Source organism: Aythya ferina (assembly GCF_964211825.1).
Source record: "Aythya ferina genome assembly, chromosome: 10".
NCBI classification, from domain to species: Eukaryota; Metazoa; Chordata; class Aves; order Anseriformes; family Anatidae; genus Aythya; species Aythya ferina.
Window position 1 is genome coordinate 3,422,604 of NC_140306.1, and position 25,839 is coordinate 3,448,442.

The window sequence follows — 25,839 nt, forward strand, 5'->3', positions numbered from 1 at the left end:
GGGCAAACTTAAAACCCAGCTCTTGAAGAAGCCAAATTTTCTTCTTGTCCTTCCTCTGGACAACTGGAGGGCCATGTATCACCACCCTGCCTAGGAGACCAAGCCCTTCCCGTCCCTCACACCCAGCGGCCTTGCTGTGGCCTCACAGCCTCCTCCACGCTGCCATGGAGGCCGACCGCATGGTGGACTTCCTGGAAGACAACAGTGGTTTTGGGGAACTTAGTTCCGTTATATAACCTGCTAAACAAGAGGCTGATAGGAATTCTGCTCAGGCTTAATTACAGCAACACAGCTATAACACTGCGATCAGCTGGAGCCAGGCTCAATAAAATCTCCATCCGGCTCCTGCACGGAGACCTCCACGAACCTGATTCTTTGCCTGGGCTCCCAGCCCAGAAATTAGATGAAGTTTTTTTTTTTATTTAAGCTCCTGTGTCAACCTCCTTCATAACCACCCTGCCTGAGGCGCAGCGAAGCCGGAGGTGGGGGGGGGAAAGGCGGCTGCGAGAGGAGCCGTGCCCGCTGCCCGGGCTGAAGGCAGCCAAGCCCTCATACAACCCCCCTGGCACGAGCCGGCTCCATTTTGGCACCGCTGCCTTTCTGTCCCCCTCACAACGCCCCTTCCTGCCCCAAGGCCACCTCGCCCTCCCCGGGGTCCGCCTCCCCTCCGGCCCCGGAGCCCGGTGGCGGTGGGCGGGGAGCCGCGGCCGTGCCCGCCCCGCTCCGCCCCGCTCACCGCCCCAGCCGAGGCGCCGGGCGCTGCGGGAGCCGCAGGATCGCGGCGGGGAGGGCGACGGCTGCGTGGCTCCGTGGCCGGGCTGAAGGGACGGGAGGGAAGAGAAGGAGGGAGAGCGGCTGTAACTTGGCGGAACAAAGTTGGGGAGGCTCGCACGGAGGGCAGCGAGCGCCTGGGGGCAGCCCCGCGGCGGGCGCCCTCCGCTCCCCGGGAGCTGCGAGCCGCTGCCGGGGCTACCGGGGGCGTCCGTGCCTCTTGCACCCGGAGCCCCCAGCCCCGGCCGGAGGGATTGCGGTTATAAACTGCGCTTCTCCGGCTTCGCTTCTGCTGATACCAGCCTGAAACACCCCGACGAGAGCACGCGAGGAGCTTCCCCGCTCCGAGGTCAGTGCGCACGCTGGCGCGTTGGGCTAAAAGCAACCGGGCTGCCGCTGTTCGGGCACCCTTGGGGGTTTGGCTGAGCAACTTTTCCATCGGGCAGGAGCAGGGCTGTGCCGTGCCCTGCTCCACGCCAAATTCCTACGGCGGTGGCTGCCGGCTGGCCCCGGGCTGCCCCCCTGCCGGCTGAGCACCCCGGGGAGCCGCTGCCCCTCCGGAGCTCCGTGGGTGCTGTTGGGGTCGTACCGCCCCGGGGTGCCCGCTGCCGGTGTCCCCAGGGTCGCTGCTGGGTGACCTTGTTGCCACCAAGCGCGGTGTCAGGCTGGGATTAACCCGAGCCCCGTCCCTGCTGTATTGCGCCCCGCTGAGAGCGGTCAGCCCAGGTGGGAAACGATCCAGCCACAGCTTTGGGTGCAGCCTTGATTACCTTGCTAATGACATTGCAATTATTTTTTGTGTGTGCCATACTGATTTCAGCTGTGTTCAAAGTGTTTACTTGACAAGAGGAGTTATTTTTATTATAAAGTGTCAAAAAAAAAAAAAAAAGACCTTGCAAAAAGACAACCAAACTCTTTAAACTATGGACAGCTGTATTTTGCAAGAGAAACTTGAAGCATCGCTTAAGCTGCGTGCTGAGTTTGTCCAGTGATATGCTCCTTGCTTTTTTAAATATACGTGGGAAGTTGTGAACAACGTATTGAATTTAATGGCAATGCTGAGCTAACTTTTAAGAGTTAAATGCATGTTGCTACTCCATGTGCGTCAATTATTCCTAGCACGTTATTTACTATGCAAGAGACTTTCCACAATTAGCTGGCAAAGGAATTTGTGAGAGCATCAGGGGGAGAACGGTGTAGTAAATGCATACAATTCATACCAAAAATGCTGACAATCAGATGGGGGGACTGCAATTTAAAGGTGTGTTTTGTCCTGTGATTCTTCTGTGCTGCGAGCTCTCTGTATCCCCATGCACAGTCGCTTCCCTTGCTCATCAGTCACCTACAGGCTTTGGAGTATTTCTGCTTCTCTGTGTTCTCGCTCTCAGTATTGTTCCCAGCCTTGTGCTGGGAACAGGCTGTGGGCTTTCTGAGCCAAAAGCATCAGTGTTTTCTGCTCCGTTAGGAGAGAGGAGGTGTAACTCTCTGCCACAGCTGCGCCCTCGGGGCTGAGGATGTGCAGGATGGTGCTGGCTGGGGGATGCTCCAGCCTTGGGTTTGTGGGTGCTCCCCTAACGAACAGAGCGGCGGGGAGGAGCTGCCAAAGGAGCCTGCAGCTCAGCACCGTGGGTGTCAGGGGAAGCGAGATGAGATCATAACTCCGTGTATCTTAAGGCTCTGGCAACACACAGCAGTTATTTAATTAATGCTTGAGTGGAACCTGTGCATCTGGCGTAACCTGCTGGTGGCTGCAGGTAGGCTGGCTTTGGGGTCTGTTTGTTGGAAGGCTGGAGGGAGCTGCTGGTAGAAGATGGGGTTTGGGTGGGCTGGTGAAGTCCTGCTCCAGAGCAGCCTTCTGGGTCTCCGGTGCCTGGAGCTCCTGCAAACTGGATTGATTTTTGTTTTGTTTCTTTGTGGTGAAGACTGATTCTTACAAGTGTCATAAGCCTATAGTCCTATGTGAATGAAATTGATGATCAGGGGTTATTTTGATACCAGGAATGTTATACTTGAAGTGCTATCCGCAAACAAGATTTTTCACTATTTTGGAACAAAGAAAAACAAATGTTGTGTGCTGCTGTTATCTGTGAGAAGCCAGGAAGCCTGCTGAGAGAGGGAAGAAGTTATTAGTGCTGAGGAATGACTGCAGCTAGTGCTGAGTATGCTTCTTGGGTATGAAAAAGACTTTGGTTGAATTAAGAAATAATTGAAAGATTTACTAGAAATTGAGAAACATGGGTAGTCTGTTCATCAGTAAGGTTTATGTGTTTTAGTTTTCATCCTTCTTAGTGCTGACTTTGTCACCTACGTTTGTCCTGTTCTGACATCAAATGTGTAGTCTTCTAGTTCATATTTAGAAATTAGCGAACACTGTATTACAATTGACTGAGATGCAAACATGAATGAATTCCAGCTGAATACTACTAAATCACAGGTGACTGTACAGGATATGATTTCTTCAAGAGATGGTTGTGATGAATGCGTTGCTTAAGCCTGTGATGTGCGTGGGTGGTGTCAAGGTGGGCTAAGTGGCAAGATAATTTGAAATCAGCTTTTGTTTAAAGTTCAGAAAACTTAACTATCCTGAAGAACCAAGATAGTTTCCGCGGGATGCTCTGTCTCTGGAAATGAAGGAGCAGAAGGCTTGTTTTGATGTTCATGTTCCAAAACAGTTGCACTGTTGCTGCATCCTTAATGAAACATCTGCAGTGACAGTAAGTCCTTTCCCAGGTCTTTTTTTTTTTGCAGCTCTACAACTTAAATTTCCCTCAGAGGCAGCCTCTTGCAGCCAAAATAGGGAAAGATCAGCTGGTGATTATACCAATTAAAAACAATTAAAATGCAGAAACATGAACCTGATAGAGCTGCAGTCTTCTCTTGCGCTAACATCTTCACCTTTCATTTAGCGAAGCTATTTAAAGTCACAGGCCCAGCTTCTCCATGCAGATTGGGATATCTGGATTTCATACTGTGTGGTGTAGGAGAAGGCACTAGAGGAGAAATTTAAAGAATCATTGGCAATGCCTTTTTGTGCCTCTGACACAGATGAAAATCACCTCCAAGCTGATGGTGGTATTTGGATGGCTTTTGCAACAGAAGTTGATCCAGGAGGGTTTGGGTAACTAAAATGGGGTGGAAATAATGATTTGACTACAGTCAACTGAAACTTTACTGTATATGTTGTTTTTTAGCATGCTGTATAACGCAAAGAAAAGAGGTCCTAATACAGACTGAAGGCAAGTGGCAGAAGTTCAAAAATTTCTTATGGATTGTCTTGTCTTGATTTCTTATGGTCTTGTTCTTGGTTGAATGAGACAAGAAGGGTGGTGGCATCTGTTGGTGAAATAATGCAGATAGTTGGTCTTCTTGTGTCAAGCTAAAATATACATATTGAAATTCGGGCTCAGAAAAGACATTAAAAGTTAGCTCATAAATTATACAGCAGTGGTATTATTTGAAAGAGACATTAGTTTCATACTTTTGAAGTAGCACTCTTTTAATGTAAGAAAGTATAATATTATTCCTTAAAATCAGTGAAATAGTTCAGTGAGTTTCATGCATTGAGGTGCAAGTTCACAGCATAACTATCTGGTTTGCTTTGAGGTACTTTCAAAGCAATAGGTTAGGCTTATTTTCTTTAAATATTGTCATCAGCAGGTAACACTCAACTAACTCCAGATAGTCAAGCTGACGGTTATGGTTATGAGGACTATGCTTTTGAAATTAAAGAGTTGGCTTAATTGTCATTTTTCCTGAGCTGTCATGTTACCTTCTTTGCGTTGTATGAAAGTTGTCTTGTAGCAGAATTCCAACACAGCAAAAAATTGGGATCTCGCCATCGGAGCGCAGCTCAATGGTGATGTGGCTTTAGATGTGCGCACACGTGGCAGGTGAATAACTGCAAAAATGCCATGGGGGTTGTTTTCCTCTTCATTTAAGTGATTGTTCCTTCTGGTGAGCTTCGGTGATGGGCAGAGGGCAGTTTTGAGATGGTTACTTAGGAAAATGCACACTTAAATATTCAATTATAACAAAGAAAATTCTTGAACATTACTGTAGTTTAACAGTTTGAGCTTTGAGAATTCACAGTTAAATTCAGGTTACTCTGCTGTTTTCATTTAAGCTGAGCTGTAGGGGGCCACCCTCCATTAATTATATTTAATAAAAAAAAAAAAAAAAAGCTTTTCTCCCTATTCCTGTCTTCAGCATACTAACTTATATTAATACAAATAAATAAATTTCTCTAGCTCTGCCAAAATCAGAGTGCCATGTTCCCAATTTGGGGAATATGTTGCGGTTCAATAGGCCTTGACAATTCTGAGCAGTATTATCATTCAACATATTTAGGTCTTTCATGAAATTTAAAATATAATAAATTACAGCTGTTTGTAGCTGTAAGCCTGTATTTGGAGTAAATTGGTGAGGAAAATCAACTAGTTTTCCCCGTGCTGACTTAATATAAAGCATGGCTGGTGTCCCTCTCGCCTGTGCTGAGGTCAGAACAATCATTTTCAGTGTTTTGCACTACTTGACTACATAAGGAGCAATCCAGTCTAATCCAATCCAGAGCAGGTCAGTGAATGATAAATTTTGTTTAGCTTACAAGCATACCGATGTTCACAGTTCATTTACAGAAAAATCATGCATCTCTGCTTTTGAAGACGCTTCATTTGTTGAAATCAGCTTCTCTTGGAATTCAGAGTAAGATGTGAGATGGAAAATACTGTTTTAATGCCATATTATTGTGGCGATATTTTGCATGGAGAAACTGTGAGATCAGGCTCTTATGCTTCATACAGAAACCATAATTTCTGAATATAACCAAGTGTTTTAATTTCATCCTACCTTGAAGTCAGGCTTACACAGGCACCTAGACATGCTTCTATCCTGCTGGTTTCTTTCAATTAAATAGCTCAAACGTGGTCTGCTCCTTAAATGATAGAAACAAGGTCTCATCTTTGCTACCCAGCCACTTACTGGAGGTGCAGAGTCAGGGAACTAAAGGTTTAGAAATTAGAGACAGCTGGTGGCAATGCCAGGGATTGAACCTTGGTGGTTCTCATCTTTCGTACACAGGTGCAGGGGTGCAGCACTCACCTGGGTGGTGGGGCTGTGTTGGTAAAAACCTACCTCTGCAGAAATGTGAGTCTTTGTGTCCAAAGCCCGTGACTTAAATGTCAGCACTTACTAAAATAACTTCTTTCTTCATTTAAATAGGAACTTTTTTGTCACTTACAAGTACAGGGCAGGTCAGTGTGTGCCCAAAAGACTGGGAGCGAAGCCCACTGATGCATCTTGCATTAATATCTCTGTCCATGTGGGGCTTAAATGACAATGAAACAAAAAAGCTTTACATGTGTGGATATTTTTTTTTACATTTTTACAGTGTTCTGAGGTTTTTTTTTAAATATATTTATCTATAAGGCTATTCCATGGAGTTTTCTGTCTGCAGTCAACTATTTTGTTGCAGGAAATTATATTGTTCATTACAAGAAGACCAGAGGGTATTTTTAAATAGAATATCAATTGCAGCAATTATTTAAAACTATTTTAAAACAGCATGATTTATAAATGTAATAGTGTGAGAACTGTGGGATGATGATTATCCAGATAATTATTGCATGTTATCAAAGTACAGCAGGTCTGAAGGTGGAATTTCTTCTGGTATTTCCACAATTACTGGAGAGAGCTGTGTTAAGAACCTTCCCTACCTCCTGCTAGCGGATATTTTTCTGGCCATATGTTTCTTTCTGGATGCTTATGGTTAGCAGAGGAGGAGGATATCTCTGGGCTCAGCACTGGTGACAGGAGCAAACCTCATTACAGGTGGGACAGGATCTCAGGGCTGTGGTGTGCATTTCTCTTGTGAAAGCAGTTGTAAAGCAGTCGAGTCAGATCGAGCCACTTCCCATTGTTGCTTACCTACCAGGAGATAGCTCTTTTACAGAAGTGCATCATTAAAAAGTTCAGTGCTATATTGTTTATTTCTATTCAAACAGGTGATGGTGTTGAGGGCTTTGTTCCAACAGTGCTGTGGCTGTTAAGTCCCTCCAGCCACTGTTCTCCATCCCCTCTCCTCTAAAGTGTAGTCACGTGCAATACCGAAGGAAAGGATCATTGCAGAGAAACCAGGAATGCATTAGAAGGAGCAGCTGGTGCTCTTCGGTTCTGTTCATACTGCCAACCGTGGCTCATGAGAAGGAGAAATGAAGGGCACAGTAACAGGAGGGAGGCTGCTCCTGTGCGGGCTGTGCTTCACCGCAGCCTTCCCCAGCATTGAGAACAACCAAAGGAGCCTGCTGCCAGTCAGGGTTGGAGTGGGGTGCCCCATCTCCAGGAATGAGCTCAAACCTGCTGGCGTGGAGCTGAGTCTGTGGGTAAGGAGCAGAGCTGAGTTTTAGCTGCAGTGGGCCTTCTCATTTTGATGGTGTGTTGTTTTGTTTTCACCACAGAGTCTGTACCTGGATGAAGGGTAGGCCACTGTTGCCATTTTTGAATTGCAAGGGCATGTCTTTATAAATACTTGCCCTTGAAATTTGCATGAAATGGTTTAATAATTTCTCTGTCATGTGAATCTGCACTGAATTCATTTCACTGGTCTGTAAATAGAGATTGTTAATGATAGCAGTGAAGTTTCTCTATTGTTAATGACAGCAGTTAAATTTCTCTTTACCCTGGGGATTTAAGAATAGAGCACCTTATAGTTATCAAAAGGCAAGCTTTGCACTGAAAATTTGTGCTGTGTCATAGGGGAATTTATTTAATCTCTTGATTGATGTTAAAACAAGCAAGCAGCCTTGCTGCCTTTGAAAGATGCCTGTTAGGTAAGTGCTCATTTCAGGCAGTGCTCCCAGCTTCTGGACCATTCAGGTCTGCATCTGGCTTTTTAGGAAGACTCCTAATGTTTTTGTACATGAGCTGGCATTTGCAATATACTGGTGCTGGCTCCAAGTCTTTCCTTTCCATCTGTCCTAATTTTTGCTCATGTTGACTAAATACGTTGAGCGTGTTTTTTGACTGTGAAGATGACTGTATGAAAATGAATGTCTGCTTTGGATAGCCTACAAGGAAAGGATGGATCTTGTAACTTATCTCTGTGCTAAGAGATTACATGTGAATATGCAAAGTGGATCATTTGTTAGCAAAATGACTTGTGAAGTGTAATGGGTGTTATTTATCTGGGGTTTCCAAGTGCTGTCCTGTAACTGTCTTTCCGATCAAGCTGAAGCCACAAGATGCAGGGAATTGAAGCCTTCCCAGAGACCGCTGATCCGGCCAGTGGGAGAACATAAATATCAGATCTCTCTTCCAAGTATATTTTCCTACCTCTGGATCTTGTGAAGTGCACTGCTGTATATAATGCTTTAAATCAATGGCAAGTGCTGCTGGGCAATACCTCTGAAAAATTTAATGGAAGCTAAAGCTATTTAGTTCTTCTTTAAATCAGATTAGCAGAGGAATAAAGTCAGTTCTTCTGACAGAGATGTAAAGTTGGTCCCAGTGCTTTTCCATTAAAGGCTGCTAGTAATCAGTTGATCAACTTGGAGCAGAGGAAGGGGAATAAAGAGCTAAGCTAGAGGATAGATTTCTACCTTGATCTGCCCCCCCCGTGGTTGTCTCCTGTGAGCAGAAGTATTTGCCTTAGTAGCTGATGTGTGGCTTAACCCTTAGATAAAAGGTCAAGTTCTGTGGAAGTTCTGCTAAAAGCTGCACGGAGTCACGGAGTACATCTGTGGGCTTAATGCTCTTGTTCCTTGCCTTTTCATCTGTGGCCAACATCTTCAGCTTATATCACTGAAAGACCCCAAAAGGGTCAGGTAGTTTGGGGTCTTCAGAGACCATTGTTGAATTGCACCAGTGGAGCTGTTCAGGTGGATACACATTGAACGGGCTGGATGACTGCTGCTGTAGGCGTGGGGTACGATTGGGGTGGCACTTGCTATTTAAAATCAGATCTTGAACATTAACTTGAGTGTAACTGCTGAGTGGGAGGCAGTACTGATGAATGGAAACAGAGAGAAATCCTTGTCACTTGATGAATGAATTAAATGCTCAGAAGGTGACGCAAATGAGCAAATATGAATAAATACTTAAAGGCCCTTAAATGTTCAGTACTGAAATATGCAAAAATGTTGGAAAGATGCGAATTGGCTGTAGAGGTTTGCTAAATCTTCTGGTCTGTGTAATACTGCCTCAGATGCATCCAGCTACCCAGTGGGACGCCTGTGCTTCCCTGCCCGTGTGGCCTGGGGGGCTCCAGAGCCCCCTGAGACAGGGACTGTGCCATGGTAAATGCGGAGGCTCTTTGCTGAACCCTCTTCTGGGATTTTTTTTTTTTATTTTATTTACTTTTGAGATGAAGCCTGAGAACATTAAAATGGAGAAGTGTTTGTTTGATTCTTTGCTTGAAGAAAGTGAATTGATTTCTTTGTTGTTTTTATCTGTTCTGTAACCTGATTTGAAACAGATGAACTAAAACAACTCCAACAGGGAGAGCTTTTATGTTTATCAGCCATATGGTATATACTTTGTTATGCATCAGTCTCTAGCTCTCACATCTTATCTTTAGGATTTTTTTTTACCTCTTTTCTGTTAAATTCTGAAGCAAGCTGCTGGGGTCAGGAGGTTGCAGATGATGCTTTCATATGAAAAAGGAGAAGGGGAAGAGTTTACAGCAAAAATGAGTTTGAGATACAGATTTGCAGAATTCATGAGTTGAGGCTGAGTTGTGGTGAGGAGGGGGGAAAAAAAAGCTTTGCTACATGCCTGTTGAAGTTCTTGCCTCTTCCAAACAATGCACAAGACATAAGTTTCCAAGCTTCTTTTATGTGCAGTCATTGCTTTACAAGATAAAAAGCAGATCTCAAGCTTGCAGAAGAGGAGGAGGAGGGTAAACAAAACAACTCACCAGCCAGGAAGGAAGGAAATGCATTCAAGAACAGATTGTTTAATTCCTTATAGGCTTGAAAGAGATTTTCTTGGATGATGAATTAAAAAAGCTAGAGATGCCTAAGTAACTTAGGGGTTATAGTTAAGAAACAGCTACAGTTGACAAAAAAAAAAAAAAAAAAGATAAAGGAACCTATCCCATAACCCCTAAAGTTGACCTGCATTAGACTTACTGTTGCTTCGTCTGGGTGAATAGGGAGGTATGGGTTAAGTCAACATTGCTGCTGGAGAAGCATCCATGTAACAGAAACCTCAAAATGATGAAGTCTGAGGAAGAGCAGAACTCGAGGTGCCTCAGCTTGTAACACTTCATGTGAGCTCTGCAGCTGTGTGGTCCATAGCATCTGTTTGGGTGCATAAGCTCACATTTTTAAACAACTTGCACCTCCTCTGAATAAAGATTTATTGATTGTACAGAGATGTTCTGTGTACTCATTAGGCTTGTGTGCACATCATTAGTGGCATATGAATAGCCTCTCTGTGTGCTGAACTCTTTCCACCAGAGAAAACACATGCATTCTTCTTGTAGACTGAAGATCTTATTCATGAAAAAATAATAATAAAGAAAAAAATACGTGTATGTACTTGACCAAATGGCTCCCTGAACTCAGGATGAGAACTCTTTTTTGCCTTCCCTGAAGTTAGGCATCAGCTAACTTGGACCAGTCCAATAAATGCTGGTAATGCTGGTGAGCTCTGTGGCCACTGCCACCCAGCTGGAAGGGAAGTGCAGCTCCATGGCTCACTCTTTCTGACAAGGTAAAGGGCAGCAGCTGCACGCTCTTGGACATCTATATATTTTTTTATTTTCTATTTTTTTTTTTGACTAGGCAAGAGTTAGCTTTTGTCTCAGAAGCAGCTAAATTAATGTAAAACGTAATTATTTTCCTTCTGCCCTGCTCCCCACCCCTCCTTACGTGTTGCGCTTTGTTGCATAGCAGTAACGAGGAATATTACTGCTTTTCTAACGTCATTCTTATTCAACAAAGTTCTGCTGAAATTATAGTGGAAAGAAGTGATGAAGCCTTCCAAAGAATGGGCAAATGGTTTGTGGAATCAAATACAATTATTGATGTAGTTACGTGTGTACAGTAGTTTTGCTTTTAGATGTTTAGCGTAATCTGTTTATAGATCTTCCAGTTCATCCGTTTCTCACTAGAATTGTTGTAACTATTGGATTTTGAGTCTCATGTTGACTATCTTTGTTATTGTATTGCTAAAGAAAATAAGAATCTGTATAGTTCTGGGAAAGAGCTGTGATTCTAGTGCTTTAAATGATGTAGTTTAGTCTACTTCAGAATCCTTTTTCCTTCATAAGCTTAAAATGCAAACAGAAGTGGTGTAATATTTAACTGTGCTATTTTTGTGTGACTGATATATGAAGAACTAATAGGGCTTCCTTCCTTCTCCTTTGGAGAACAAAATAAGATTTTGGCTTTTGCTTGGCACTTTGTTTTGTAGTAAGCTCTTCCTTGCCGTGTAACTGTGGTTCTCAATTTGGAATCCAGATTGAAAGCTGCACTATTTCATCAGGTACTAACACCAGTGTGTTAAAAAGCCCTTCTGCAGATCCTTTCTTTATCATTGATCTTCACAAAGCAGTTGAAATAAGTGGATCTTCACCAGGAAACACAATGGGAGGCCCATGTTTGGAGAGGTGAGTGGTCCAGGCCACCTTGACAACCTGTGCATCTGCCACCCCGAGGGGGTGTCAGCAGTGTGTCCTTACCTGGTGTTTTGCATGAGGCGCTAGGGCTGAGCAAGGCATCTCGGACTTCTTCCGCACATTTTCCTGCATTTTCTTCAACAGCTTTTGGGAGGAGTGTCGTGTCTTTTTCACTTAAGTCCCAGCTTTCTTCAGCTGCAGACGAGCTGCAAGATTAAAGGCTTTGTCTTTATCCAATCCTGTACAAAGAATATTCTTGACTGAATCCATCGTGGGCTGATAGGATGTTTCATCCGAAAATAAACCAAATAGTTTATCAGAAGTCTGTTCTCTGACTAGAATACTTGCAATTCTTTACCCGTGTTATTTTTACAACTATTTCCAGAGGATGGCAAAGCAGCTGCTGCTTAGTCAGGCTCTGTTTGGAAACTGCAGAACAGTCTTGTTCATGCTCCCAGAAGCTGGGCTTACTGTGCAGATACGTTGTTTCATACAAGGGAAGCATCAAAGAAAACAAAGGGGGCACTTGCCTCCCTTACTAAACTGGACCTAGGTTTTAGTGGGTGGACAGTTTTCTCCCCTTTCTTTCCTCAGTAAGAGGGCAGAATAACAGTACTCAAGGGGCATCAGTCCAGAGTGTAACTTAACTTGAAAACTGCTTTGGTATCACTTGCTGAATGTACTTCTGAGTTAGGAAAGTTGCATAAGCTCCTTATCTGAAGCTAAGCAGCTTAAGGTAGTAGCAAAGCTCTGCCACCTCGTGCTTCCTGCTGTTAAGCTATTTTGCCATATAATCATTTCTTCTTCTAGCATCTGAGCATCTTAAGTCTATAGATTTGGATAACTTGCATAGTTAACTGCTCGCCTCTGTCTGTTTTCCTGAAAGAGCAAAAAGCTCCCTGACCTTTGGTATAGTTGTGATTTAAGAAATAAAAATAAAAATCATGCAAAAAAGTGATAGTAAATAGTAGTAAGGATACTATTCATTTGGTGAGACTAAACCTGAAGTTTTCTGTGGTTCCCTTTGATACAGAGATGGACATGGCTGTGGGTTCTGGATCTGGTTGGGGTTCTGTCTGAGCCCCTAGATTGCTGAGTGTGCCACCTGGTGTGCACTGCCTCCCTGGGAGCATTGGGTGCTGATGGGGCAGAGGTATCCAGCTGCTCCTGCAGCCTTCCTGCTACGGTGGGGAGACAATTATATGGAAGCCTCAAATGTAAAATCACAAATAGACACAGGTTCAGGTTGTCTCAATTGTTCTAGCAAAACAGATGCAGGAGCCAAACTGTGTTTGGCCTTATGTGTAGGACTTGAGCTGCCATCCAAGTTAAAGTAGCGGACAGTTCAGAACTTAATTTATTTATTTCACATAATATAAGCTTAAGAACAACAGCAGAGACCGGAATCCTCATCTCTCACTGCTGCTTACTGCAGTGGGGCTTGCATAACCCATGTTTCTGTGGCTGAATTTCTTTTGTGCCCAAAGATTATCTTTCCAGCAAATATATCTAAAGTGACATTTTTAAGAGAACTGTGCTAGGAATTTACTGTAGTTGATGTATACAACATCATCCAGAAGGGAAAAATACCATCTTTCGCTACAGGTATCTTAGCAAAGCAAGCAGAAGAAAATAATCTCCTTTATCCTTGTGACCCTTTAAATGCTTTAACAAAGGGAATCTTCTCCCAGTGCTTGGTTCTCTTCAGCAGTCAGCTGAGGGAAGAATCCCTGTTTCTACCTGGCTTTCAGAAAAACTTCTAGTGCATCAGTCTGGGGGTTAAACACTGCTGAGCGTTAGAGGCATGCAATTCTAATTAGAATTCCGTACAAATTCTAAATTTGTAAGGATTCACATCCCCTTTTGAGCCCGTTCTTCCTTTCCAAAAGGACTTGTGCAGAAAATCTAAGATGGGAATGAGCATATCCTACTTGGATTAATTTGCACCTGTCTTTCTTGGGGAGCAGTATTGCGTAGCAATTTGAACTAACTAAATAGCACACATGAAAATAAATTGTTTGAAATTAAAACAGGTATTGCAGCAGAGAGATTTTTGTTTGCATAAGAGGAATGGTAGTGTTACTGCCATGTAACATTTACGTGCTAAATTGTTTGCATTTATATGTTTATATATGTTGAATTTAACCTAAAAATGGACTTATGAAAATGTGCAGCATTACTTTTATGAACTGAGGAGAAGAAAAGTGCTGGTTCACACTTCTATTTTTCCTTAATTCCTGCTTTGGCAGCAGGAATGATGATGTATTGGCCAGGGCCCTGGTGAAATGCCAGGGCCCTGCAGTGAGCTCTAGCTCCTCCTGAAGGCCTTGCTGGAGTCTCCAGTGCTCTTCCCAGTCCTCTCCAGCCATCCCAGTGCCCCCCACGGGCCTCCTGCAGCTCTGGCTCCAGTGCCTGCTCACTTGGCAACCGTGTGCAGCCCAAATTTTGAGCACACTTCATTATTCATGTTATTTATCTTGTTCTTTGTGAATGCTGCAGACTCCTGGTTGATGCATCCTGATATACTCCACAGATTTTCCGTGCATTGTGTGGATGACTTATCTTCTTTAGATAAAGGTGTGTGTGTGTGTATTATATATATATATATATGTGTGTGTGTGTGTGTGTGCATATACATACGCGTGTGTGTCTATGCATACAAAACCCTACTTTGATTCACTGGGCAATATTTTACACACTCTGGACTTTTCTTACTAAAAGTTGGTGCTTCTAGAAACAAAATTACAGCAAGGCTTTATCATCAGTTGCCAAAGTTCTATTATGGCATTCTTCTCCTCTGCTGTGTTAAATATGTGTAGATCTAATTAGTATTGTTAGAACGTGAAAGAAGTCTTGAAAGCCTCCCTTAATACTAGGCCTTGAAAACTGCTTCCTGGATTCGTTGTGCGGTTAGTTGAATTTAATGGTCTTGTTAGATTAAAAAAAAAAAAAAAAGCTCCAAAAGCCTTTGAAGAACTAAAATTACTTTTTATGACTTGGAAACATGTGCATTGTAGGCACAGCTTCAAATACTCTTGTACAAGGCTTTTTGTCGACCAGCTTATGCTTTATATTCTTGCTTTAATAATACCTCTTCAAAACTAGGCGTAATCTGTTCTTGAAGGGGCTGTTTCAGGCTGAGTTCCAATCTTCTCATTCCCTGTCCTATGCAGTGAAGGATGCAGAGGCATCCCAAATATTTTTAGTAATTCAAACATCTTTTGTGCCATATAATGAAGATCTGACTATTGAAAATTCTTATCTGAAAAAGTTATTTACAATTTAATGAGGAAGAGTAAGACCCCACATAATCCATGTTGAGTACACATGCATCTCATATTTCTCACAGAAGGTATTTTGTGTTGATGAGGGTAACTCCAGAAAAATGTGACTGAAGATCTCTGATCTTCTGTAGGAAGACCTTTGTAGGAGCATCTGAAAAGTGCTAAGTGTTGCTTCCTCACAGTCTTGAGGATCAGGAACATGTTATGTAGGAATGTCCAGAAGTCTTTGCTCCTTTGCCTGTAGTGTAGGGTAATACAAGCTCCATCACAAATGGAAGTTGTGTATGACCAGTGATGCCTTTTTAAGCTATGCACCATGTCTCTAGCATAGCTGTTCATTTCTGTTGTTTACTGGCCTTTTTCTGGCTCAAAACATGGGTATGTTGTTAAAATATATATAAACAATTTCCACCCAGTGCTTTAAATAAAAGGCACTAGTGAATCTTGTGAAAGGGAGTAAGGAAGCTTGCCTGCTTTTAGCCTGCTGAGGAAGGACAGAGCTTTCTGGTTCAGTGGGTTTATTAGTTCTTAAAGAATTATGAATTTAGTTTGAGGTCATTTCTGGAAAGGCACTTTCTTTTGGTCTGCAATACACGATTAATAGTGAGAGCAATGCCAAGTACATTAAGACATGAAGTGAACCTTGGAGGTCCAAAAGAAAAATAGCATCTTCTGGTGTCAGGAACTTGTTGCTACTTCCCTATTAGATGCTGTGGAAGTGTATTTTTCTTCTTTGTAAAGAAAAGGTAAAGTGAGATTTGAGAAGCAGAGAGGAAACGTAAGCTTTTTGGTTAGAAAAGCTTCAGGTTTCATTCAGGCATAGTGATTCTGAAGCTGCATCTCAAACATGCTTTGGCAGCCATGAATGATTTCAGAACAAGATTATAAATGAGATGAAATAGAACTCCTGAACCTAAAGTACTAAATTTGGATTTTTAAAAATTCCTTGTTATCTGTCTGTCTGACCTTTCTGCATATTTGTTTTCCTGCCAGGGCATTTTGTATAAAATTACTTTTAATACTTTACAAACCAAATTAACCTTCCTCCCCCTTTTCCTCCTTCTTCCATGGTTTTCGGAACCTCTGTCAGCCAGAGATTTCCTAATTTGAATTTAGTTCCTCAGTCAGGAAATTGATCTTTCAGTACTTCCGATATTCTGAAGTTCATTGCCATTAAATGTTATCTCTGTATATTCAGTTTAGCTCTCAGCTCCATTTTCTTTTAAAACTGAAGCTGTCAAATGTATCCTGCAAAGCCATTGTAGTTGTTATCACCTCTAACCTTGTACTGATATTTAAAGAGATCTTGTTAAGTAATTTACACACTGCTTTTGTCAAGCACACTTCTTTTTTAGCATGGAAATGAAGTCTTCTATGTGGGAAGTATAAACGGGATGTTTTGCAGCCATTTTGGCTAACAAGTCAAGCATTTGCTCATTACTGCTTTTTGTGGTCATTTTATGGCACAGAACATTTGTGTGTATTAATCTTGAGCTAGACCCTGAAGTTCTTCCTAGCATTAATGGAAGAAAATTCCATTGAAATTTAATTTCTTGTGTTCTTGTTTCAAATCATGGTCTTATGTTGAGACTCAATTTCCTTCCTGGAGACATAAGTAACAGGGATACCTGAATAATAACTATAATCCCTAAATTACGCAGAGCTCAGATTACCTGCTGCCGCTTCATTGTACACTGTTTCCTCCTTCCTCCCCTCTACTTTCCAGTGTGGGGGCCTGGATACGGTCTTCTACTAGTGGTGAGGCAGCCAAAGAAGTATGTAAATCAGTGCTGTAATGCCTTAAACGGTAACCCTAAGGTGTAGGGGACAAAAGAGAGAAAGCAAGGGGTGGGAGAAGGCAGGGAGAGTGTTTTGTTTAAATAAAATGATTAAGAAATACCATATCGTCTAGTCTTAATAGTAACCGTGACATGGTTTGATTCAGTTACACAGTGCACTGGTGTGTTCAAGCTGTAGTAATCAACTGAACATCTGTAACTGCTTTATCATATTCTCCAGTGGGTGTTATTCTGCCTGGTGGTGCAGTTTGTGTTTTTTTTTTTTTTTTTTTTCTCTTTAATAATCTCATTTGGGGGTTAATATGTCTGTTACTAGTTTGAAGCTGAAATGCAGTATTCAAGTTTTCAGGCAATATCTCATACTTTCTTTTGAAAAGGAAAACTTTGCATAAAAATGCATAAAAATACTTAAGAACTTTATTTCTATTCATATGAGGGGAAAGTCTCTCAGGCTGAGTAACTTTTAAAGTGAAACTTCACAGACATCAATGCAGATTAAGCTGCCTAGGTCTCCGGTAAGAAATGGGGGGGTAGGGAGGAAGTGCTGAAATGGGTTCAGATGTAACCACTCAACTGTGACTTTGAGCTTTTCTTTCTTTTCACATCAGTGCTCTATCCTGCAGGGGATTATTCTCTTGCATGTGACTTGGAGTGAGATAATCACAGACTCAGATTAAGGGTACCTGTGGCCATATCTCCTGAAGCTCACTTCCATGCTGAAATTGGTGAATTCTTCTCACTCACTCCTCTATTCCCAGGCTATACGTATTTTAAAAGTATAAGAGAAGGCTAGTAAGATTACATACAAAATGTATGTTTATATATATTAATATTTTAATATGTTCTATAAAATATATATGACTCTTTTCCTCTAGTGCCAATATACTTGAAGTATTTATGCCGTTTTGCCCTTCCTAGTATCTTACTCCTCAAGAATTTACTCTTCTTTTACAATTAAACAGTACATGTTTCCCACTGGGGCTGTGCTGTCTGGCTGCAGGATGAGCGTTGTGGTCCTGCTCTGCTGAGCGATGGTGAAATGGGCCCTGTCCTGCCATGGGCTGTGCGAGGTCTGGGTCTCAGAGTAGGACTGCCGTGCCTCATTTCCATGAGTTCTGTTTGTTTTATCTTCAGCCACGTAAAATTGCTTGATAAGAGTTATTCCTGCATGTGGCTGCCTTCCTTCTTGAGGTGGAGAGCCATGCATGGTGCAGTGTTTGCCTTTGGTGAGTGGGAGGTAAGCCTGGCTGAACAATGTGCTCAGCATCCACGCCAAAGGCTTTCCAGGGAGCCCTGCTGCTGGTGGCTTCCCCACCCACACTGCTCCATGTCTTCACACTGAGTTTAGCTTTCAGTAAAGGTCACCCAGCACATGCAGATTAGTGTTAGTTTTGTACCCTGAGGTCTCTGCTGATATTTAAAAACAAGAATTTACTGCTAGCTCATTGGCGTGTGACACCTTTCACCTTTTCCTACCATAGCAAAACTGGTTTCTTCTTTTGCTATTAGACACTTAAAAGAGGATCAATCCCCTTTGGTCACCTGCAGGTTTCTCCCTCTGCCTGTCTGCCACAGAAAACAAGCCTGCAGAGTGTGTCCTAGGTCTGCTTGCCTACAGGTCATCTCTTCTTTCTGGCTTGCTTCTCCTCGGAGGCAGGAAAAATGAGGATTTTGCAAAGAGGAGATGTTTTTCATCACTGTTGACGTGGAGCAATGCATCTCACCTGGCTGTATGGGTTTTTGATGTATTTTGATGTACCTTCCTTTGTGGTGACTTCCTGGTAAGTTATGTGAAGAGCTGAATTAGTGGTTCAGGGGGGAAAAAAAAGCACACAAAACCTGACAATTGGATATCTGAAGCACAGTGTAGGAAAAATCTGTCCTTTCTTGCTCTGAGTAAATTGGATGGAAAAGCCTGCATTAAAATGTATTAATTTAAAGCCTTTAAAATGTGAAATCTTGGAGCTCTTTTCCATTTAAAAGCAAAGTGGAGTCCAAGCAGCAGTGGAAAGCCACAAGGGCCCTAGTGGCAGTCTGGCTTGAGAGGTGCAACTGAAGTCCTGGCACTTAAGTGCAGGGGCTCGCCGGCCAGCTGCATACAGAGTGGGTGCTAACATGGGCTGCAACGGGGTGACGTGTTCACATCGACTTGGCTATGGCCAAGGAGCATCAAACTCCAGCTGTGTGTGGGATGAATTGTATTTTGGCAACTGTGCAGGATAAGACCAACTTTTGAAGCCGTGATTTATAGGAAGTAGAAATAAAGGTGTTTTGAAACAAATAGCGTGCTACTCGCAAGGGAGCGAGGAAGGGCTAATAAAAGCAACCCAAGCTGCCAAAGGCCAGTTGTATTTGCAGACTGAAGGGTTGGCTCAACAGCAGCATCACTTTGACCTCCTGAGGTGCAGGAGGTCAGCAAGAACTCTGGGCAAACCCCATAGTCATTGGAGGCATGGCGATGGAAACAGAGTAGTTGGGTGCTACACAAGACATAATTCATCCGATTCCGTATCAGTAACTTTATTTATTGTGATTCTAGAGCCTTAGATTATTTTTAAATGACTCATGACATCCACTCATCTGGGATCAAAGAATTTTTGAGCCTTGAAGCACCTATCTGAGGACACCTGGTTAAAGGTGATGACCCGTTTGTGTTATCAAAAGGGTGTCTGAAATTGGTAAATCAAAGGGGGAAAGCTTGGGGCATACAAATTATAAGAAAAGGGGCCTGAAAATAACAGAAAATACACTTTTTTTTTTTGTGATGGGTCGTTCTTTTGGAGAGATTTTTAGACAGAAAAAAAAAAGAGCTTTTGGAAGCTGATTTTGTTTGAAATCTTATTCCAAGAACAGAAGCACTGATGGACAGAGCACAGGTTGTGCCACCAAGGGTGTGTTGAGATGTTAACGTTACTGTATGTTAAATGGTAGGGTTCTGAAATCCAAGAGGCTGTTGTACAGACATTGTGTTGCAAGGATTTCGGGAAGACATTCAGTAATCTACTGAAGCGTAGAGGGCTGTGTATCTGTGTAAGAGTAATAACCAGAGGTATTTGAAGTTGCAGCAGAAGTTAGCTTTTGGCGATGACTGAATGTGAAATATATATGTATTTTTTTAAAGTTTAAAAACACTTGTGGGCAACTTCAAACTTCTCATTGTGCCGAGTATACATGGCTCCTCATTACTGTGAGTCGAGAATCTTTACAAAGGAGCAGCAGCCTGAAAGTCTTGGTGCACTAAAAATGCCCATCCTACCGCACGAAGCGGAGGCATTATTTGTGGCATTGAAAGTAACGTTTTGCTTGGCAACTGGAAGTGAGCTTGATGGTAACTAGGGCACAGAAAGTCTGTATGCAGATGAGCACTGCAGCCACTTCCAAGCCTGCTCCTCAGGGCAGCAAGACTCAATCTGCATTTCCCTATCAGGACTGTACCGTACAATGTCTTAGCTGATGCCAGTGCACTTAACACTGTCAGAGAATAAGGTGCCTATAAGACAAAATACCTGATATTTCGTCTGGGAATAGACATTTTTCCATGTTGTTGTTTTTATGCTACATCTTCTGTACCCAAGCCTTTCAAAGAACATGGAAAGAAAACATCAAATGTTTGGTTTTGTGATGTTTCTAATTAAACTTGGTAATCATATGGCGTGAATAAGAGAGCAGTTTCTTGAAGTGTAGTGGTTTCTGATGACTTGTTGGGCAGGAAAAGCAGACAATATCAGAATAAACTTTAAGAGTGAACTTTTGTGCAAATATGCTTTCTCTCATCATCCATGGATTGGTAAATATGAAAGCTGTTTCCTGAGGTAAAGTAGAAAAAAAGCAATATGACTTCTTCTTTAATATCTATATTTTGCATTTAAAAGGTTAACTTGCTATCAGTGCAATACCTTCACTGTACCAATGCAAAAAAATACGCAGTTCTGAATGGCAGTAACTAAACATACCAAACTTGATACACTGTGCTCAGAATAACTGTATTCCATTTGGCTTGGGAGTGGAGTTAGTATCACTTATAATGACTTACTAATTTTAAATTTTATCACGTAATTGATTTAATAGAAAGAGTTGAAAGAAATTCTGATGCTTTTTTTCCCCTGTACTTAGGGGAAAAATGCAAAGCTAGTTCCTTTGTGAAGCTTTCCCATAGGTGTACCGAAATTGATTTAGGTAGGCAGTCTCCACGGGTGGTCAAACTGTTTGTGCAAAGCAAAGACCTCTGGCTAGATTTAAAGAGGCTCTCAAATTGCTGGCACAAAGGTTAATGCGCAGACTTGTACAAGCTGGTGGTCTTACGATAAGGTAGGATTCCTGAGGAACTTTTAAGATAAATGTCATTCTGTAATTATTTTCTCTCTGCAATTTCTCTGCTTTTGTTGACATGGAACAACTGTTTGTGGTAAAAGGCTCAGCCAAGTTACAGCCTTCTTTAGTGGGTATTGCTCTTCAGTGGAAGAATTGCGGGTGCTGGGCTCAGGAGCCTGGCTGGTATGCTCAGAGAGCTCCTCAGTAACAAGAATAAGAGAGATAAATAAGGTAGAGATGCACCGTGATGCTGTTCGTAGAGAAATGAGTATTGAGAGTGGACATTCAATTATTACAGTTATTATTTGTTTCAGGGGGGAAAAGGAAGGACGAGTATAGGGCTAGGGAAGGTGCTCTGTAGACTAAAACCATCCACATGGTCCCTGTACCCTAAAGCTTACAAGGCTTATATCAAGTGCAAAGGATATATGGACAGGGGAAACGAGACCGTGGCTGAAAGAGTCAATACATGCAGTAAGACAAGAGAAGTTGTAGCAAAACTCCACAGAACAGTTGCTGATACTTCTCTTTTAAGCTTTTGTAAATTCATCTTGTTAAGAATGTCTGTGATGCTTTTAATTAAGTCTCTGCTAATGACACACTGAAGATGACTTTAATCCTACTTAGTGATTGTTAATAGTGGAGTTCATCTAAAACTTTCTCCTCATCTTTTTATGCTTACAGTCCAGCTTCATCAGGATGATTTGTCTAGTGCTGATATCCCTGTAGGGACAGGAAGGCTGAGTAAGAGCCACAGGCAGCCTAACAACTGCTACAAGCCTGCAAAGGCTGCTTGCTAATGAGTGGTGCTACATGCAGTTGTGGAACAAAGACCTAATGAGCCCCCAAAGGAGTTGGACCAGCCACAGTTCTCCTTGGAGCACCTTTTAAACTTTTCTTTGGAACAAGCCACGGTATTGCTTAGTAGGGTTTTCAACTGTATTTTGTCATGATTCTTAGCTTTTAATTGGTTAATTCTCATTTATCTAGAGTTTAATACAGGTGTGCTAGACATGCTTGCATTTCTTCCAGTGGGATGTTACCAGCAGTGGCCCCATCGCACTCAGTACTGGTACTGTAGATCACTTTTCCAAAGCCTTGCCATCTCCAAAAGGAAATTACCTTTGTCTCAAGATTTGCCTGTTTACAAATGGATGTTGTCAGAGTTGAATTAATGTTATTGAGATACTGAGATCCACTGAGCAGCGCGATAGCGTTCGTGATGCTGCTTTCGGTGAGGCACGCTGCTAGGCTCCTTGAGAAGAGCAGTGTGAAAAATACATGTGGGTTTTCATGGGCTGGCTTGGATCTTGTTTATCCCTTAAAATACTCAGATTTGCAAATGTGTTCACTTCCATAAATGATCTGCGTGGAAGATGTATTCCCTTACCTTCCGTACATCAGACACAGAAACGTAAGGAATGAACTCAAAACTTCAGATGCTGATAGGAGCTCCAGTGAATTTAAATACACACTTGTATTTCTTTTGCCAACTCTAGCATTGGATAGGTGTGCCTTGAGTTGGTGTTTCCATGTACAGTCAGCATTTCTGAGGAGTTCATCTCAGCAGAGACCGATCCCAGGGAACTGGGCTGTCTTATTGAAGCCAAGCGTAGAGATCAGGGAAGTTGCAGAAAGACTGGCTTGATCAATTATGTGCAAACGTAGCACTTCTCTAGTGGTTTTTATTGCATTCCTTTTGCACTTTCAGAAGTGCGACTTTCTTCAACTTAGACTTTTTTCCACTGTGTGTGGAGACTACACCATTATGTTTCCAAAGCCAGAGCCCTGCCATCCCGGTGTTGGTTCGTGTCGGCCTTAGAATATGAACTGCAAGAGGCAGAGATGTGAAGGATTTAGAGCCCGCCATGTGGGTATTCCTTACTGAAACAAAGTATATTGGGTGATTTTTTTCACAGCTAGCAATTGCATTTTGAGGGAAATGAGAAATGGATATTTTCAATTTATTATTTTCCAAAAAAATAGATATGACTACTTGAAATGGCTGGGGGACATTTTACACTAATCAGCACATCTCATTTTTATGATGCCCTGTGGAGATGACTTTAACTGAAATGTTAATCTCATAATTTATCAAGATGAGATTCTAATATCTGTTTTCCTATGCAAAGATATGCTGACCTCTAGTGTCAGCACCTCAGTTTATTTTTTTGTTTTGTGGTTTGTAATCAATACTGAAAAATCAGTTCATGACCTTTGCAACTCTCCTGAGTTCCAGGAATTTCTGATCAGTTTAGACTCAGTGACGCTAGAAATTCCACCAGTTCAGACTGAAGCTTTAATTTGGGCTCATCCAGATCTGAGAAATTCTATTGAATTCTATTTTGACAAAGCTCTTCCTCAGCTTCCTTGCTTCTCCTTGTTCCCTAGTCTATTTCCTAGTCCCATTTTATTATTTCTCTATAATATTATTAATCCTTTTGCTTCGTTGTCCTCTACTTTTTTTTTTCTAATTTTATTCCCAGCCAACCCCTCTTCTTCCTGTAGCTGCAGTAGGTCTGTATCCTGTTTGTGTAGTTTTTTAATATTGGGTTTAAGCACCTCCTGCAGGTATCTCTTATCTTCTTGTTCTCTGCACGGACTTCAGCTGTCTGAGCACACAAACTAGAGCCTGAACTTGCTCCAGCCCTTTCAGAGCCTGTACCAGGTGCCTTCAGGGCACGTCAAATAAGGGACATGCCTACCTCTGGAAAGCTCTTGGCAAACATGCAGTGCAATTAGAGCCCAGCAGCTTATGCTAGCCTGGTTTTATCGTAATATTACAGTGGCATTGTGCAGCAATTATTACTTCTAGTCAACAAAATGCACAGGATCCCTCAGAAGTAATATGCAAAATACTGCGGTGCTCAGGTTTCCTGGTTCCTGATGCTTTGATTTCTTTCAGAACTTAATTCTTAGGATACGTAAGGTACATTTTTCTCAGCAGCAGACTTTTGGCCATTTCCTAGACTGTGAGGTAGGCTCCTGCTACAACAGTGCTTCGGGGTTTTGGCTTTTATACACGCAAAAAAGGAAACCCTGCTTGTGTCATGCAGCTGCCACTTGAGTAGGATGCAAGTCGGTAGCGATGTATGCACGAGCCAGGGGCTTGCAGGGAGAGAAGAGACAGCTCTGGTGGCAAAGAGCAGGTCCATCTTTCTCTGGGGAGATTACATTCTTCTGAAGTTGTGGGCTGGGGATGTGTCTGAGGGAATCCTCTGGGTGATCTCTCTGCCTGGGGTGCTTAGATTGAAACTCAAATGCTAGATTCCCAAAAATATTAGAAACTTTTAACTCTAATATGAAATAGACTGGAAAAAAAAAAGTCCAGACATTTCAGATTGGCACTTCAGAATTAATGCTTGTTGTTTTGCCCTTCATATTTCTGTGCGTTGATCCGTAGACTGCAGTGCCAGAAGGAAGCATTTGATCTCGCCTGATCTGTGTACTGCAGAACCTCAAATTTTGCCCAGCTACTCTTCTGAAAAAACAGATGCTGTGGAAGTGACACACACATAATGTAAAGGCCACAGTTGTCATACGACTTCAGAAAATTTACTGCAAAGCTTTTGTAGAAAATAGCAAAATTAGAATGCCGTACCCAAGTTAGTAGACCTTGGCAAATCCTTTATAATCGAGCCAGTAACACAGGTAGAAATGGAATCCTAGCAAAACACTTCGTGGCATATCATCACATCTGATGTGCCTCAGTGCCACATGCTCATGTTCTTTCTGTGTTCTTGGTTGCTGTATCTTCCTCTTCAGGCTTCTGTGCTGCTGTTAGGCACGTCAAGTGCAGACCTGGTATGGTAAAACAAAAAGGGAAGAGTAGACGTGGCTTTAATTAAATCAGTTATTGCACATGTTCAGGTTGTTGCTAGTGCAGCGTATACAAGGCAAGTGGAATGAATTCTTCTAATGGTTGTCTTAAACTTCAAACTTCTGTTCTTTATATGTGATTGTACCTCATGTATCCTCTTCTTTTAAAACTCCTGTTTCTTACAAATAAACGTATGTCAGAGATTACCAGGAAGCAGGCAACAGCAAAATCAGCGTACTTGCCAGCTGTGCTCCTGCTGAATTAGATAATTCCTAACACCTTGTATGCATACACATCTGCACTTCTGTTTGGGGCTCAGTCATAGGAAAAAAGAAGGCATTTTAGAGCATCTGTCCATTTTGTATTTATTAAAAAGCATGTTTACATGGAAGCCAGTTCTTAAATTTGAATCCGGTTGTCATCCCTCTATTCTCTTAACAGGTTAAACCTTGCCTACAGAAGACTAAATGTGCAGTTCATCTGGGAAGGAACTGAAATTACTGAATTTTGCCAACTGAAGATGCTGCTGCTGTGGAAGCTGCTGTTCCTGGTATTACTTGTTGGCTGTCTTGGAGGTAACAAAATACAATAATGCATGCAATACAAGGGTTTCAAATATTAACAGTGAATGACTTAAAATAACTTCTGCTCCAAGGTTACTAAACAGAGCTCTGCTTTCAAAGCAGGCAGAAGATAGTTGATAACGGTAGAGATGTTATTAGAAATGCATGCACCAGAGGTATGCTAATATAATAGCTGCAGTATGTGTTTCTCTGTAACTGGAAACTTCAAATTCTTGCAGCTACGGAGGATGATTGCTTCAGCTTTTCTCAAAGCTTCGTTTATTTTAGAATAGGTTTATTCATGAGGAGCTGTGCTGTGTTATCGCTGCACCAATTCAGCAGTTCAGAGGTTTGCTTTCCCACTCTGCCAGACAACAATCCAGCTAGTTCTCAGTGCTGGGAACTGTGCTGCTTTTCAGGTCTTCTCCTTCTGCCACGGCGTCCCTTCTGCGCTGTTGTTCTTTACCTTTCTGAGGTCAGTACACAGAGTAGCCCCTGAAGTCCCTGACTTGTTTTGGTGGCTGCTCAGCATATGCTCTGACCATCCCTAATGATGCTGCTGTGTGTGAGGGGGTGAGAGGAGGCCCCTAGTCTGTCCTCGATGGTAACTCCTGTCAGTGATTTTAGTGTGCGTTGGCACCATCAGAGCTGCAAAGAGCAGGCATCACTGATGGTT

At 42.4% G+C, this 25,839-nt stretch overlaps 1 protein-coding gene across 3 annotated transcripts in view; it reads left to right on the forward strand.

The window, feature by feature from the left end:
- The first annotated feature begins 803 nt into the window (after nt 1–803).
- CNTN3 (contactin 3) overlaps nt 804–25,839 on the forward strand; it is a 98,670-nt gene continuing 73,634 nt past the window's right edge. The window contains exons 1-2 of one of the 3 annotated variants that reach the window (XM_084530869.1): nt 804–1,120; nt 25,042–25,175. In XM_084530869.1, the coding sequence (XP_084386995.1) occupies nt 25,121–25,175 (55 nt within the window). In that variant the 5' untranslated portion in view covers nt 804–1,120; nt 25,042–25,120. Of the gene's footprint in view, nt 1,121–2,165; nt 2,526–2,848; nt 2,944–25,041; nt 25,176–25,839 lie in introns of those variants that run through there. The other 2 variants (XM_084530870.1, XM_084530867.1) reach the window with 2 other exon arrangements.